The sequence below is a fragment of the Pristiophorus japonicus genome, chromosome 18 (assembly GCF_044704955.1).
Source record: "Pristiophorus japonicus isolate sPriJap1 chromosome 18, sPriJap1.hap1, whole genome shotgun sequence".
Classification (NCBI taxonomy): domain Eukaryota; kingdom Metazoa; phylum Chordata; class Chondrichthyes; family Pristiophoridae; genus Pristiophorus; species Pristiophorus japonicus.
Genome location: NC_091994.1, coordinates 98960128 through 98975962, shown reverse-complemented (window position 1 = coordinate 98975962; position 15835 = coordinate 98960128). Strand labels below are relative to the sequence as shown.

The following is a 15835-nucleotide window of genomic DNA, read 5'->3' as shown; positions in this document are numbered from 1 at the left end:
TGGCTCAGATAGCTGCACCGTTACACACTGGTGATTCCTTAACATGAAAGGGTATAATTACACTTAACTTGAATCAACTTAAACTTTAACTGTCACCAAGGTGATGCACACCATTGATGTATGATCTGCACACCCAGCAATGTTGCAGCTTTGTAAATACCACCAACGTTCTTTCAAGCAAAGCGCTCATTTATGAGCTGCTGACGAAAGAGCCTTGCAGCTATGATGTCACCACGGGCCCTTTTCTGCGGTATAGAGGGGGGTGGGGGCATGGTTTCAGCGTCAGCCTGGTTGTCTGGCCCGATATCAACATCCACCTCCTCATCCTCCTCTTCCTGTCTCTCATGAGTTGGACCGTCAAGACCCTTCTGGCATTTCTTGTCCCCTCCCGATAGCCAAGTTGTGCAGCATGCAGCACACCACCATGAATTGAGCTACCTGCTCAGGGTGGTATTGGAGCTCGCCTCCAGAGTGGTCCAGGCATCCAAAGCGCTGCTTAAGCACTCCAATGGTTTTCTCGACGATATTGCGAGTGAATCTGTGGCTTTCGTTGTATCGCTTCTCGGCTTCGGTGTGGGTGTCATGCAGGGGGTCATCAGCCAGGTGGCGAGGCCATATCCTTTATCACCAAGTATCCAGCATTGACCTTGTGGCTGATTGGTAAACGAGTTGCACATTCAGGGAGTGGAATCCCTTGCGGTTCCTGAAAACCTCTGCATCCTGAAAAGATGCCCGCATCGCAATGAGCGTAGAGTCTATTGCTCCCTGCACCTTGGGGAAGTTAGCAATTCGGGAGAATCCTAAAGCCCTCTCAGTCGGAGCCTCTCTGGTCATAGAGAAGTCCATCCTGCATGCGTACAGGGCTTTAGTGACCTGTCTAATGCAGCAATGTGTGGCATGCTGAGATATAGAGCAAATGTCGCCAGCTGAAGCCTGAATGGAACCCGACGCGTAGAACGACAGTGTCCTTGGCCTCGATGGAAAGTGCAGTCATGATGGTGCTGGCAGGCTGAAAATCTCTCCTGATGAGCTGGCATATCTCACCGATAACCTCTTTGTGGAAGCGCGGTCTCCAAAGGCAGGTGGTGTCACATAAGTTGAGGTAAGACCGCTTCTCCCTGTAATTGTGGGGGGTGTAACGTCTGGTCCTCCTCATCCGTCTGCCACATCTTACATTAGGCACATGATGCTGCCATCTCTAGTCTGCAGCATGTGCGTGGTCATCAAGAGAGGGTGAGAAATGACATGCTCCATTCCAATAGCTATCTGTTTTACACCGATTGTTCACAAAGAATCAATGTCCCCACTAAGACACCGAGTAAATTTCAATCGTCCACAGTATAAGATGTTTGTTCAGATGTTCACATCACCTCAAAACACCTCCCGAGCACATCCGAACTCCCCCGAGGTTGAAGCAGAGCAGCCTTTTAAAAGATGCGACCTACGATTTAGAACATGGCGTCCATACTGCTGAGTAGTAGTTCTGGTCAGTTCAACTTTTTTTACAGCGGTTTTTTCGGCGAGCGATTTTGTCGGCGAGGTGCCGAAAGTAAGGATGGGCGTTAGTTTCGGCAAATGTGATCTTTACGACAAAAAACAGTGAGCGGTTGGTATTATTAAATCTTGGTGTTAATTACATGCCGAAAATAACACTGGGCGATATGGGCGTTGGGTTCGCCCATTCTGATGATTCTGCCCAAAAAGTGGGCGGGCGGTATTATTTTTTTCTCGACGTTACGCACATGCCAAAAGTAACTGATAGAGAATTCAAGCTCTGCAGCCAGGCTGCATTTAGACAGGCTGTGAAAATTCACCGACAACAAGTCAGTGAGTGGTAGCATATTGCATTAAGCCATCAATCAACTTGACATTTTAGGACCCTTGGGTAGTGAGCCAATAAGGTCAAAGAAGGCGAGTTCTTTTCTGTAAATTGAACCCGGTATAAATACAGCCATTTTGACCATGTGGTGCCAGAAGAACAAAGACCTGACTTAAAGCCAAGAACTTGTTATTGCTCTCTGCCAAGATTAAAAAGTTAAAACTACAATCGGAGTTCGTATTTCATTGGAAATTAAGAGATCTAACAATTTTGGCGCTGTGAGCAGGGTCGCTGAGGAAAGAAACTGAATTTTGGACATCGGACCTATATATTGATCTTTTTAAATCGTCCTCGGTCAAAAGTCTAAATTCGCCTCTCCTTCTACGCGATTCCGAAAGCCTCCGGTTTGCGAACCCTCCGGTTAGTAGTCAGCTCGAGGTCCCATAGACATCTAGACTTCGACGGTGTGTTAGTTAATTAATCACCGACCTATTGATTGGCTAGCAAGCCTACGACTCGAGACCCCAGTAAAGAATCAGTATAATGGCAGCAGGAGATAAGAGTAAAGAATTGCCTACAACTGTTAAAGGTGGGCAGGCACCAACTGAAGTTTCGCTAGATGAAATCCTCGAACAGTTGAAAGAATACATAGAGCAACAATTCAACTTATCTAAAGCCTGTATTAAGATCGAATAAAAGTACGGAACCTCCAAAGGACAACGGTCCTTGGACGAGATTAAAAGGGTCTGGGGAAAAACGACCCGTATGAAAAATAAAGAGCGAACTAGATGGTCCCTAGCGGTTATGGGCCAGATTCGAAACCGGAATTAAATTATAATGCGTTCCCAACATGATCGAGAACTGACTAGTACAAAGGATCAATTGCAAGCAGTTTGTGCGCAGCTGCGACAGAAAAAGCTTGAACTTGAAAAGCTGGAAGCGGAAGTTAAAGATCTTAAAGGAGAAATTAAAGAATGGAAAAAATCATTAGGTCAAGAGACAGTAATAGGAAAAGGAAAATGTATTGATCAATTCCCAGGGTACCCATGTTTGGATAAATTAAAAGTGCAAACCCGAAGACACAACCGAGGAATAGATACGGATTCTGAATCCTCCGACAATACAGTGTCGGAGGATGACAAATTAGGGGTGCGCTTTGCCCCGTTTAAAAAAAGACGAGTTGTAGTCAAATCAGAAGAGACTGCGGATGAGGGCGGAACCAAAAAAACAAAGAGAAGGGTGTACGAAGAATACTTAGTTCATGCTCCGGCAGACCCAGAGAAAATTGATAAATGGTCCAAGGAATTGCCCAATCCAAAGAAAGGGGGAGTAAAAACGTGGGACCAATTGGATCGCTTAAGAAATATATATCAACTTCATCCCTGGGACGGAGTGCAAATTTTGACCATAATGGTGCCAAAAACACAGGGAAGAAAATTGCACGACAAGGTAGTGAAGCTTTGGGGCAGAATGAGCAAGAATTAGACGCAGGATGGGAGGCGATTAAACATTGGCTGCAAGCCTTCAGTTCAGCTACGACAGACTGGGGAAAAATTGCAGCCTGCCAACAGAAAGGAACAGAGGAGGTCCTGGAGTATGACGAGCGGTTTAGATGCACGTGGCTAGAACATTCGGGTATGAATAATACGGATGAGGAAATGGATGAACAAGTGTTTGGACCCCTGAAAGCAGCTTTCGTGGCAGGTCTAAAGCCAGAACTGTCCAAAATGCTTAAGGTAGTGTTACCGGACTGGGAAGGTAGAGGAACTATCTTTGGATCGATGTAACCAATTAGATCGGGTTATGGGAGCTAAAGTCCGAGCTGTACAGGCTATGGGATGGAAATCCCAGGATTCCGATAAACAGTCATTAGGAAAATTACCCGGAAAATGTCATTATTGTGGGAAAGAAGGTCACTGGGCCAAGACGTGCAGGGCCAAACAGAAAGGTCGTGGCTGGGGAAGAGGACGCAGCCAGGGATACAATTCAGCCAACAAGCCAGGCTTGTCACAAAATAACGACCTCATAGAAGCATTTAAGCAACTGACAATACAACAACAGAAGGAGTTACTTGGGATAGCAAAAAACAATTAGAGCCCACCCTGGTCCCCCTCCTCGCACTAATACAACAAAGGGGAGATGGGCTATATATAACTGTGAGGGTGGGCGATAAGGATGTGGACTGTCTTTTAGACACAGGGGCGGAATTAACATGCTTACCCCTACAATATGGAGACTTTTTGCCGTTGAATTGTAGGTACGTACAGCCTATGGAGTTGGAGGCCATAAAATGGAAATTAAAAGGACAACACCGGTACTTATAGGGCTGGGTCCACATGAACTAACCACGCCGGTCTGGATAGGCCCAGTAGATCAACCCCTTTTGGGAATGGACGTTCTAATCCAAGTAGATTCATCGTTGCATTTCGAGGATGGTCGGGTGACATGGTCAATTAGAACTTTGAAGAAAGAAGAATTGAAGGAACACCCGATATGGGCTAAAGATAAGAACGATTGTGGCCTACTCCAGATGGAGCCTGCATCATTTACATTATGTGGGATTTACACTGTCCTTATCATCCACAATCATCAGGACAAGTAGAGCGAATGAATCGAACTCTGAAACAACAGCTTGCCAAATATCACCAAGAAGGAACACCATGGCCCGAGGCACTACCAATAGTGCTATGTAGCATTAGGGCGACCCCGAACAGAACTACAGGTCTAAGCCCATTTGAAATTATAACAGGAAGACCCATGTCGCTGCCAGGAACTATCGATTTACAGAAAGCTGATGTTCACTTAATGAGTGACACTTTGTTATCATACTGTCAGAACTTAACCAATGCTATTAGTTCTGTTTCCCGACAGGTATCGGCAGCTTGGGGTAATCCATCCAAAGGAGGACACGACATCATCCCGGGAGTCTGGGTGTATGTGAAAAAGTTGCATAAAGAACCTTTGGGTGCCAAGTGGGAGGGACCTTATCAAATGCTATTGACCACCCAGGCAGTTGTTAAAAGTCCAAGGAAAGAAAGCCTGGATCCACGCTTCACACGTTAAACGAGCACCCGTAACTGATGCTGAAATCTAATAAGGACAATTACTTTTTGCGAAATTGTATAAATTTACTGCATTATTGATTGTAGGTATTATAGGCATAGGCCTACTTCTTACTAGCCGACCTTCTGTACCAAAGGGAAATAGTAGGGTAGCAAGGGAATTACATGTAAATACCTTTTTATATATGTCATACATTTATGCCAAACAAGGTAACATTTCTAGTTGTTGGGTGTGTACGCATATTCCTATTCACTCAAAGGGAGGGATTCCCTTGAGGCCAGTTCCCTTGAATATCTCGGAAATGGCTGAGTGGATAATTAATCAAAACAAAACAGGCAATGCGTTTCAAGGACTAAACGGTGGCACAATTGAGGAACAGTGGACGACTTTTAAGGAGCTCTTTCATAATGCGCAACAAAAATATATTCCAGTGAAAAAGGGCGGCAAAAGAAGAGATAACCAACCGTGGATAACCAAGGAAATAAAGGAAAGTATCAAATCAAAGACCAATGCGTATAAGGTGGCCAAGGTTAGTGGGAAACTAGAGGATTGGGAAGATTTTAAGCAACAGCAAAGAATGACTAAAAAAGCAATAAAGAAAGGGAAGATAGATTACGAAGGTAAACTTGCGCAAAACATAAAAACAGATAGTAAAAGCTTTTACAGATATATAAAACGGAAAAGAATGACTAAAGTAAATGGTGGTCCCTTAGAAGATGAAAAGGGGGATTTAATAATGGGAAATGGCTGAGACCTTAAACAATTATTTTGCTTCCGTCTTCACAGTGGAAGACACAAAAACCATGCCAATAATTGCTGGTCATAGGAATGTGGGAAGGGAGGACCTTGAGATGATCACTATCACTAGGGAGGTAGTGCTGGACAGACTAATGGGACTGAAGGTAGACAAGTCACCTGGTCGTGATGAAATGCATCCCAGGGTATTAAAAGAGATGTCGGAAGTTATAGCAGATGCATTTGTTATAATCTACCAAAATTCTCTGGACTCTGAGGAGGTACCAGCGGATTGGAAAGCAGCTAATGTAACGCCTCTGTTTAAAAAAAGGGGCAGGCAAAAGGCAGGTAACTATAGGCCGGTTAGTTTAACATCTGTAGTGGGGAAAATGCTTGAAACTATCATTAAGGAAGAAATAGCGGGACATCTGGATAGGAATAGTGCAATCAAGCAGACGCAGCATGGATTCATGAAAGGGAAATCATGTTTAACTAACTTACTGGAATTCTTTGAGGATATAACGAGCATGGTGGATAGAGGTGTACCGATGGATGTGGTGTATTTAGATTTCCAAAAGGCATTCGATAAGGTGCCACACAAAAGGTTACTGCAGAAGATAAAGGTACGCAGAGTCAAAGGAAATGTATTAGCATGGATAGAGAATTGGCTGGCGAACAGAAAGCAGAGAGTTGGGATAAATGGGTTCTTTTCCGGTTGGAAGTCAGTGGTTAGTGGTGTGCCACAGGGATCAGTGCTGGGACCACAACTGTTTACAATATACATAGATGACCTAGAGGAGGGGACAGAGTGTAGTGCAACAAAATTTGCAGATGACACTAAGATTAGTGGGAAAGCGGGTTGTGTAGAGGACTCAGAGAGGCTGCAGAGAGATTGAGATAGGTTAAGCGAATGGGCTAAGGTTTGGCAGATGGAATACAATGTCGGAAAGTGTGAGGTCATCCACCTTGGGAAAAAAAAAACAGTAAAAGGGAATATTATTTGAATGGGGAGAAATTACAACATGCTGTGGTGCAGAGGGACCTGGGGGTCCTTGTGCATGAATCCCAAAAGGTTAGTTTGCAAGTGCAGCAGGTAATCAGGAAGGCAAATGGAATGTTGGCCTTCATTGCGAAAGGGATGGAGTACAAAAGCAGGGAGGTGTTGCTGCAACTGTATAAGGTATTGGTAAGGCCACACCTGGAGTACTGCGTGCAGTTTTGGTCACCTTACTTAAGGAAGGATATACTAGCTTTGGAAGGGGTACAGAGACGATTCACTTGGCTGATTCGAGAAATGAGGGGGTTAACTTATGATGATAGATTGAATAGACTGGATCTTTACTCCTTGGAGTTCAGAAGGATGAGGGGTGACCTTATAGAAACATTTAAAATCATGAAAGGGATAGACAAGATAGAGGCAGAGAGGTTGTTTCCATTGGTGGGGGAGACTAGAACTAGGGGGCACAGCCTCAAAATACAGAGGAGCCAATTTAAAACCGAGTTGAGAAAAAATTTCTTCTCCCAGAGGGTTGTGAATCTGTGGAATTCTCTGCCCAAGGAAGCAGTTGAGGCTGGCTCATTGAATGTTTTCAAGTCAAAGATAGATAGATTTTTAAGCAATAAGGGAATTAAGGGTTACGGGGAGAGGGCGGGTAAGTGGAGCTGAGTCCACGACCAGATCAGCCATGATCTTATTGAATGGCGGAGCAGGCTCGAGGTGCTAGATGGCCTACTCCTGTTCCTAATTCTTATGTTCTTATACGGAAAACTGGGCACGTAAATGGAAGTCTGCAGGTTACAATCTGACTACCTTTGAAGGGGGATACCAACCGTGCTACAATAATTCCAAACGGTCCCCATTTTTTGTTATCACTAATACAACGGGAATAGGAAGACCGGGGGAATCGGTCTGTCTGATTAGAAATATCAAAGAATGCCAAAATATGGGGTATAGTAACTGCTCCCAGAATTATAATATAATCAAGCCACGGAACCATCCAAACTGGGCCGATGTGGGAGTTTTTAACGTAACGGGGATTCTGAATAAAACAGATGGCAAAGCCTGGACAGGCCCCGGAGTGTTGCTGACAAAGAAACAGCTAACATTCATTGCATATAATGGCACCTATTGGGTGTGTGGCCACAAGGCCTACCCTTGGCTGCCCGAGAATTGGATGGGATCCTGTTATTTAGCCTACATTTTGCCTTATATGTATCATATAAAGTCACTGTCGGAACATTTACACCGTCCTAAGAGAGCCATCACAGAAACAGAGAGGTTCTTTGCCATTCTGATCCCTGGGTATGGGACCGCCAAACTGGCAAGGGAATCCATTAACATGGCATCCGTTGTGGAACGAGTAGCCAATGATACCTCAGAGGCCCTAGTTAAAATCAATGCAGAAATGGTAGCAATCTGCACAGTAGCCCTACAGAATAGACTGGCCCTTGATTACATCCTGGCTGAAAAGGGAGGTACTTGCGCCTTACTCGGAACTGAGTGTTGCACATATAACCCAGATAGCTCCGAAGAAATTACCCACTTAGCGGAGCATATCCAAAAGGAGGTAGAAAAACTTAAGCAACCCCCATCATTCACTTTGTGGAGCGGAGCCACTTAATGGCAAGGTTCAATAGGAACTTCATTGGTGGAAGGTTTAATTCTATTTGTTGTAATTGTTTTACTTTTATGTTGATTAATGTTGTTGTGACCAGGTGGCTGTAGCTGCTGTCCCGCAGGTGAGACACCTTGCAGGTCCCAGCAGACCGTCTGTACGTGGCACAGGGGTATGTTATGCTTAAGGAAAGGTTGTTTACTGGTTGAATTAAGATATTGATTTGGATTAAATTGGAATAAGGTTAATTAACCTACTAAAACCAGACTTCCATTGTGGCCACAATGGAACTCGGGTTAGTGTAAATTTGTGTGGAAGCTACTAGTCCGGACATGTGGCGAAACACATCAACAAATTTTAGAAGGAAACTCTATTAACATGTATGAAATTATTTTGTAGAATGTTTAACCAGTGATACCTGATGTTTTATGATTCAGTTTGTGAAAGAATCAAAGGGGGGATTGATAGAGAATTCAAGCTCTGCAGCCAGGCTGCATTTAGACAGGCTGTGAAAATTCACAGACAAGTCAGTGAGTGGTAGCATGTTGCATTAAGCCATCAATCAACTTGACATTTTAGGACCCTTGGGTAGTGAGCCAATAAGGTCAAAGGCGGCGAGTTCTTTTCTGTAAATTGAACCCGGTATAAATACAGCCATTTTGACCATGTGGTGTCAGAAGAACAAAGACCTGGCTTAAAGCCAAGAACTTGTTATTGCTCTCTGCCAAGATTAAAAAGTTAAAACTACAATCGGAGTTCGTATTTCATTGGAAATTAAGAGATCTAACAGTAACGCTCGCCAATAAATGACCGAGAAATGGGCGTCAGTTTCCATTATGTGCCTAAATGGGCGATATATGGACGTTACACCTCATTTCAGCGTTAAAATGGACATTAAATGGGCGGTATGCATGCAAAAAATAATGGAAAATCTAGCCCCATGTCTTTTGTGCCATACTCAATTGCATTCTCTTGGGCCTCTGTATGCTGTTCTTACTGAATCTCCCCTGTGAGGGCTTTTATCTTGCACACTATATTTTCCCACCCAGGATAGCACTGTCAAAATAAATCCCCCTATCCATCCTGCTCATTGCACTCTTGGACTCGGCCAACAGATCAATAAATCATCACCTCGCTCCACATCTCCCTCCAGAATGTCCGTTCACTTGCGAACAAGTCCCTTCCAACCATGATCTTACTGTGGATTTTTGCATTGACAACGTGACTTTAACTGAAACTTGCCATATGGGTGATATCTTATCCCCTTAATGAAGTCTCTATCCTTGGCTATACTTTCCACCACCTGTCTAGCCCAAATTACCTCAGTGGCAGTGTGGCCCTCATCACTAAATCGCACCTTAGTCTCTTCCTCTACTCTTGGTACTGTCTCCTTTGAGCACTCCATCTTGTAAAATCCTCGTGGTCTACTGCCTCCCTACCACCCAGCTGCATCCTGAGTATCTCCCCAAAATATTCTGTCTCCTCATCCTCAGTGATTTCAATCCATTTCAATTTAGCTTGCCCTCTCTCCTCCAATTTTACAGTCCTCCTAACCTCCCTTAATATAAACTTTCCTACCCATATTTATGATCACCCCTTCAAGTTTGCCATCTCATTCTGTTCGGGGACCGTTACTGTTCATTTTGTAAATCAATGATTTGGATGTCGGGCTGGAGGGAATGGTGTCCAAATTTTCAGACAATATTCAAGTAGGAGATGTAGTAAATAATTCTGAGGACTAAAGAAAGCTGGAGGGTGATATCAATATGGGACAAAAATGGAAAATGGATTTTACTGTATTTTTAAAAAAATACAGTAATAATTATGCTTTACATGGTGGATGGTTTGGGTTCACAAGGCATTAAAAGCAGCAGCTTAAATGGATAAGGACATAAAATAGCTTATAGAAAACTGGGTTTTATGGCAAGAACTATAGAATTTCAGTTGAAATGTAATGGTGACTGTATAAAACCTTAATGCCACAGTTGGAATAGTGTAGTTTGGGCTCTGCGCTCTCGGAAAGATGTTGAGGCAATATAGAGGGTACAGTGCAGGTTCACTAGGATTCTGCCTAATATCAGGAAATACAAATATGAAAAGCAGCTTGAAACATTGGGACTGTTTACATTGGAGCAGAGAAGATTATGAGATTTATTAGAGGTGTTTAAAATTATGAAAGCATGGGACAGAGTAGATAGAAAAGACTGCTTCATGTGATTGAGGGGTCTAAGAATGAGGAGGCATGGATAGAAGATTAAAAGTAAGCGATCAAGGACAGAGAGCAGGAGAATCTTTTTTTTTTACACAAAGGGTGGAGTCTGCGGAATGCACTATCGGAGTTAAAGATTGAAGCAGAAACCATGTCAACATTTAAGAATAGGTTAGCTGGGCGGTTGAAGGAAAAGGGGATACACAGATAAGGGAACTGGGGGGTGAGCACGTGTAATTAGGACCAATGCTCATGTGGAGCATAAATACCAACACGGAATGGTTGACCCGAACGGCCTATTTCTGTGCTGTACATCTATGTAATTCTATGTAAGCCAACAACAGCTGGATCATTATTCTTAGATATGCTGGCAACTAGAATCAAACAGAGTCCAGTCTGTTAAACTGACTGGATGACTGACTGCATTCTCTCACGCCCACCCAACCCAACACCCAAAATTAACAGTCTTAACAAATTAATCAAAGCAGCAGTTTGAAGGTGAAATTGGTTGTGCTTTTCGATCTAATAATTTTAGCAGAGAGAATTAACAAAAATTATGAGGCAGCTCATCAGGATAGTGCTAAGTATTCGTCTTCAGATCTATCCCGGTCCTGGGACTGAGACCCAGCAGGAAGCTGGGGTTAAACTGCAGCCAAGAAAATAAGTTCTGTTGATTTTTGCAGAGCAGCCCAATAAGTAAACAGTGCTAAAGAAGCAGCGCAAAACTAACTTCTCAAAACACCAGAAAAAAGCATAACTGATATTGCTTGACCGTTTTTTTGTTAGACCCCTGCTTGTTCCAGAAAAATTTTAACTCGAGCTCCCCTGATGTCTCAGTGAGTAACTGAGTGGCACAGACCAGGATGTTACAGGTTCAGGTTCGAGCTGAGTGGGCTGATGTCAGTAGGGGTGCTACTTTTGACCTCAACCCCCTAGGTTAACGAGAAAAAATTCAGCCAGGATTCCCACCCCTAACCTTCAGGAAAGGAAGGGAGAAAGTTGGGGGAAGAAAATAGAAAAATTAAGCTTTTGTTTTGCTCTGAAAAAGACACCTTCCCAACACCGAAGTTCATGTTTTAGACAGCAGCAGTAATCAATCAATGTTTCCTCCTTTTCTCCTAAAGACTTTTGACCTCTTGCAAGAGAATCGTTCTACAAGTGGCCATCCTATCCAGACTTCCATTTTCCAATAGTGATCAATGAATTGCAATGAGGAGCGAGAACCTTAAAATTGTCACCTTCCAAGCATTGGGTGCTGAGGCCAATTGTAGAACCACAACTGCTGTCCTGGCTGAGATCAACTAGCTTAGCAGGGAGCTGGGAACTGAGCCTGGGCCTTTTTGTAGAGTTCAGTACTCAAGCACAGAGTGAATTTACAGTTTTAACATCTTGTTAACTGGCCATGCAATGGGGTAACAGTCCTGGGACATGGGTTCACAAATAGTTACCTAACTGTTGAACTGTACAGACTTACCCCTACCACTGTTGAAAGAACAGGAACAAAAACACTGGACCATGACTAAAAACAACCACGGTCATGCATGAAATGTTCTTTTGTCCCGTTCCTTCCCGAAACAGTTTTGTGATAAAATGCAGACTGAAGTGCATTGTCTTGTAGCCAGTTACAGGTGGTTCTGATGTCAAGGAGCAAGCTGGCAAGGCCAAATGAGAGTGTGACATTAGAACACCAAGGGTAAGCATCAAAGACCAGAGGCCTATGGAAGTAATTGAAAAGGTGCTAATTCCTCAGAAGTTGGTATACAGTACCTTTTCAAGGCTCAATGGCAGGTCTGGCACTGACGCAGTGTTCCAATCTGACACTGTTATGTCCGGAAACACAGATTTTATCAAAAGAGCCCAAAGGTGGTCAGTCTCATTCAAGTCATCGTCGTCAAGCCAGGTGGAAACAGCAATTGGCAGTCTGTAAGTACAAGAACTTAATTGTAATTGTGTCACTTGGCTTATTTGTGTATTTTTTGTTTAAATCTCCAATTTTCTTCCCCTCTGCAGAAATTGTTATCTTGCTCACTGGGGTACTTGTCCCCAGGGCAGCCATCCACTGCTACCTTGCCCAAGTAACCATTATTCACGTGTGAGCTTTGACAGGGTATCTAGCTGCATAGGACATCAGTCGAGTTTGATCCTGTTCTCAGCTAGCATCCTAGTGGGAAGTTACTGGATAATGATCATGAACAGGAACCTGTCTGATGTTTCTTTCCATTATGCAAGGGAACTGTGGCAAATTGCAGCAGCCCTCTCACTGACCCAGATAATTCAGCACATACTGGAAATCAAATTTGGAACCTTTCAGAGATTCACTGAGCTCCTCGCTAGACAGCTCAGTTAGTAGCATTCTCACTTTCTGAATCAGAAGATTCTGGGTTCAAGTTCCACCCCAGGGTTTGTAATCCACTGCTTTTAAACAATTTTTGGTGTTCTCAGGATGTAAATCATCTTTCCCTGAATTCAATGTTTGAATCCCTTCAATTTGGTTTTCACCCCTGCCACAAAATGGCTCTCATGAAAGTCACAGACATCCTTTGTGACTATGACAAAGGTAAACTATCCCTCCTCGTCCTCATGGACCTGTCTGTAGCCTTTGACACATCCTCCTCCAACGCCTCTCCACCATCATCAAGCTAAGTGGGACTGCACTTGCCTGGGTTCCATTTTTATCTATCTAATCGTAGCCAGAAAATGTCCAGCAATGGCTTCTCTTCCCACTCCTGCATCATTACCTCTGGTGTCCCCCAAGAATCTATCCTTGGCCCCCTCTTATTTCTCATCTCTATGCTGCCCCTTGGCGATATCTGAAAACACGGAGTCAGTTTCCACATGTACGCTGACGAAACCCAGTTCTACCTCTACACCACTTCTCTCGACCCCTCTTTGGTCTCTAAATTGTCAGACTGCTTGTCTAACATCCAGTACTATATGAGCAAAAATTTTCTCCAATTAAATATTGGGAAGACCGAAGCCATTATGTTTGGTCCCCGCCACAAACTGCGTTCCCTAACCACTGACTTCATCCCTCTCCCCAGCATCTATCTGAGGCTGAACCAGATTGTTCACAACCTAGGCGATCACCCATCACCCCTGTGCTTGGTGACCTACATTGGCTCCTAGTTAAACAATGCCTCGATTTCAAAATTCTCAACCTTGTTTACAAATCGCTCCATGGCCTTGCCCCTCCCTAGCTCTAATCTATTTCAACCTCACAACCACACAAGATGTCTGCGCTCCTCAAATTCTGCCCTCTTGAGCATCCCTCATTATAACTGCTCAACCATCGGTGGCTGTGCCTTCAGCTGTTTGGGTCCTAAGCTCTTTAACCAAGCTTTTGGTTATCTGCCATAATTTCTTATGTGGTTCGGTGTCAAATTTATCTGTTTTGTCTTGTAACACTGCTGTGAAGCGCCTTGGGATGTTTTACTATGTTAAAAGCGCTATATAAACAAAAGTTGTTGTTGAAAGGTGCTATTTAAATGCAAGTTCTTTCTTTGAAAACATAACCAGGTGCAGTGCAGCATTGAGGGAGTGCGGCACTGTCAGAGTTGCTGTCCTGCAGATGAAGCATTAAAACAAACCGCCTCTGTCTATTCTGGTTGTTCAGATGAATGTTATAGATCCAGGGCATTGTTTGAAGAGGACCAGTTAATTCTCCCAGTTTCCGAGCAAGATCAATTGGTCATTCATCTCACTGCTGTTTGTGGGATTTTGCTGTGTGCAAAATGGCTGCTGCATTTCCTTACCCAAGTGACTGCACTTCAAAGTACTTCATTGTATGTGAAGTGCTTTGAGATGTTTGAAAGAGATACAAGCCTTACTGAACTTATTGGTACCAATATGCTATTGCACTTAAGCCAAAACATTTCTAAACTATGCCTATTAAAATGAAAGTTGTCAGTACTGGGTATGGAACAATGTCAATTTCAAGCACTTAGTGCCATCATAGAGCTAGGCAAAGAACAAGTTAAGTGCAGAGTAAAACTCCCTTTACATTATTCAGATTTCCCTTTTATTTCATGTACACGGAGGTGGACTTGATTGCGCAACCTGAATTGTAAGCTTGTGTTTAATCAGTATCTTTTTTGAAAGATAGGAACACAAAAACCACTGTACTAGGACACAGATTCACGGCCATCAGAGAATAAGGTACGGCACAGAAACAGGCCTTTCAGCCCATTAGAATTGCACTGGTGTTTTTCTCCACAAAATTAAGTATCTTTCTTTTTATTCTGTAGACCTGTAACCACTCAGTTTGTCCTTACCCTCACTGTAGAGACGTGGGCCCTTTAACACTGCCTCTTTTAATGAGAAACTAAACAAGGCCTAAGCCCGGCTCACTTACTCCTTCCTCTCTGCTCCTGGCTGCTCTCTGGGAGGGTTATTACCGCTTTGTGTAATTAGATGGCAGACATCCGTGAGCCGAGGCTTGGAGTTCAGCTCCCTCTTGGGTTGGGCGGTAACTCTCTTCCGCTTTAACTTCAGTTTCTTCTCTTCGGCCATGTCAGCGAGTTAAACTCGCTGGAGTCTGGTTTAAATCTCCCGCCGCTCCGCTCGGTGCTTTTGTGATATTTCGACTGTCACCAGCTGCTCAAATGTTGCAAACTCGGCGCCAAAAAATCTCCGCGCCCCCTCGTTAAAGCGGGAAGGTTTTATTTAACAAAAACAAACTTGCGTCCCCACCGCAAAAATAGTTCCGCGTGAGGCTGCAGCAAACGCTAAAAGTAATTTATATTATCGTTCACGTTTTGAAATTTTTTTTTTAAATGATTTTGAGTTGCTCAACCTAAATAGTTTATTTTCAGTATATTTTTTACGTTTTCTCTGGTAACTCCATGCACAAGTGGGCTACATGGTGAGGTCTCACATTCCAGCCCTATCTGCAACAAGTTAGAGCAAAACCAGTCACTATTCCAGCTTCTTACAACTATCCACTAAGGCCTGCAGGAAAAATGCGACGATGTGACGCTGGGTTAACAATCGAATTGATTTCAGCTGTGACTTTCCCTTTAGTGAGGCCAAGTTATGTTTTGTTACAAATGTGACATCCCATGATGACACATGTTGCAAATTCCCTTAGCATTTGTGCCCAGAGATATGGGTGCAACTCAAATACGCGGTCTAAAAAATTGTGGAATTTTGGCTTTATACAGTTTCCTGCTATTGCGCTTGCTCAAGATGGTCTCTTCAAATTACAACCAGACTTTCAGGCGCAGCAGGAAATAAAGTCATTTTACTGGTGTTTTATTGCAATTTTTTTGTGTTTTTTTAATTTAACCTCACTGAGACCGGCACTGCTTCTTTTCATGCATTTTTATGGCATAAGTAACAATCACATTAAAAAGTTTCCCCGATTTTAGGTTCTTAAACATGCTGGCCCTGATTTTA

At 43.4% G+C, this 15835-nt stretch overlaps 1 protein-coding gene across 4 annotated transcripts in view; it reads right to left on the bottom strand.

The window, feature by feature from the left end:
- The window catches only part of LOC139228929 (uncharacterized), a 157835-nt gene that overhangs the window by 25865 nt on the left and 116135 nt on the right, over window positions 1–15835 (bottom strand). For 3 of the 4 annotated variants that reach the window (XM_070860459.1, XM_070860458.1, XM_070860460.1), the window contains one exon: window positions 12209–12362. In XM_070860459.1, the coding sequence (XP_070716560.1) occupies window positions 12209–12362 (154 nt within the window). Of the gene's footprint in view, window positions 1–12208; window positions 12363–14792; window positions 15065–15835 lie in introns of those variants that run through there. The other variant, XM_070860457.1, reaches the window with a different exon arrangement.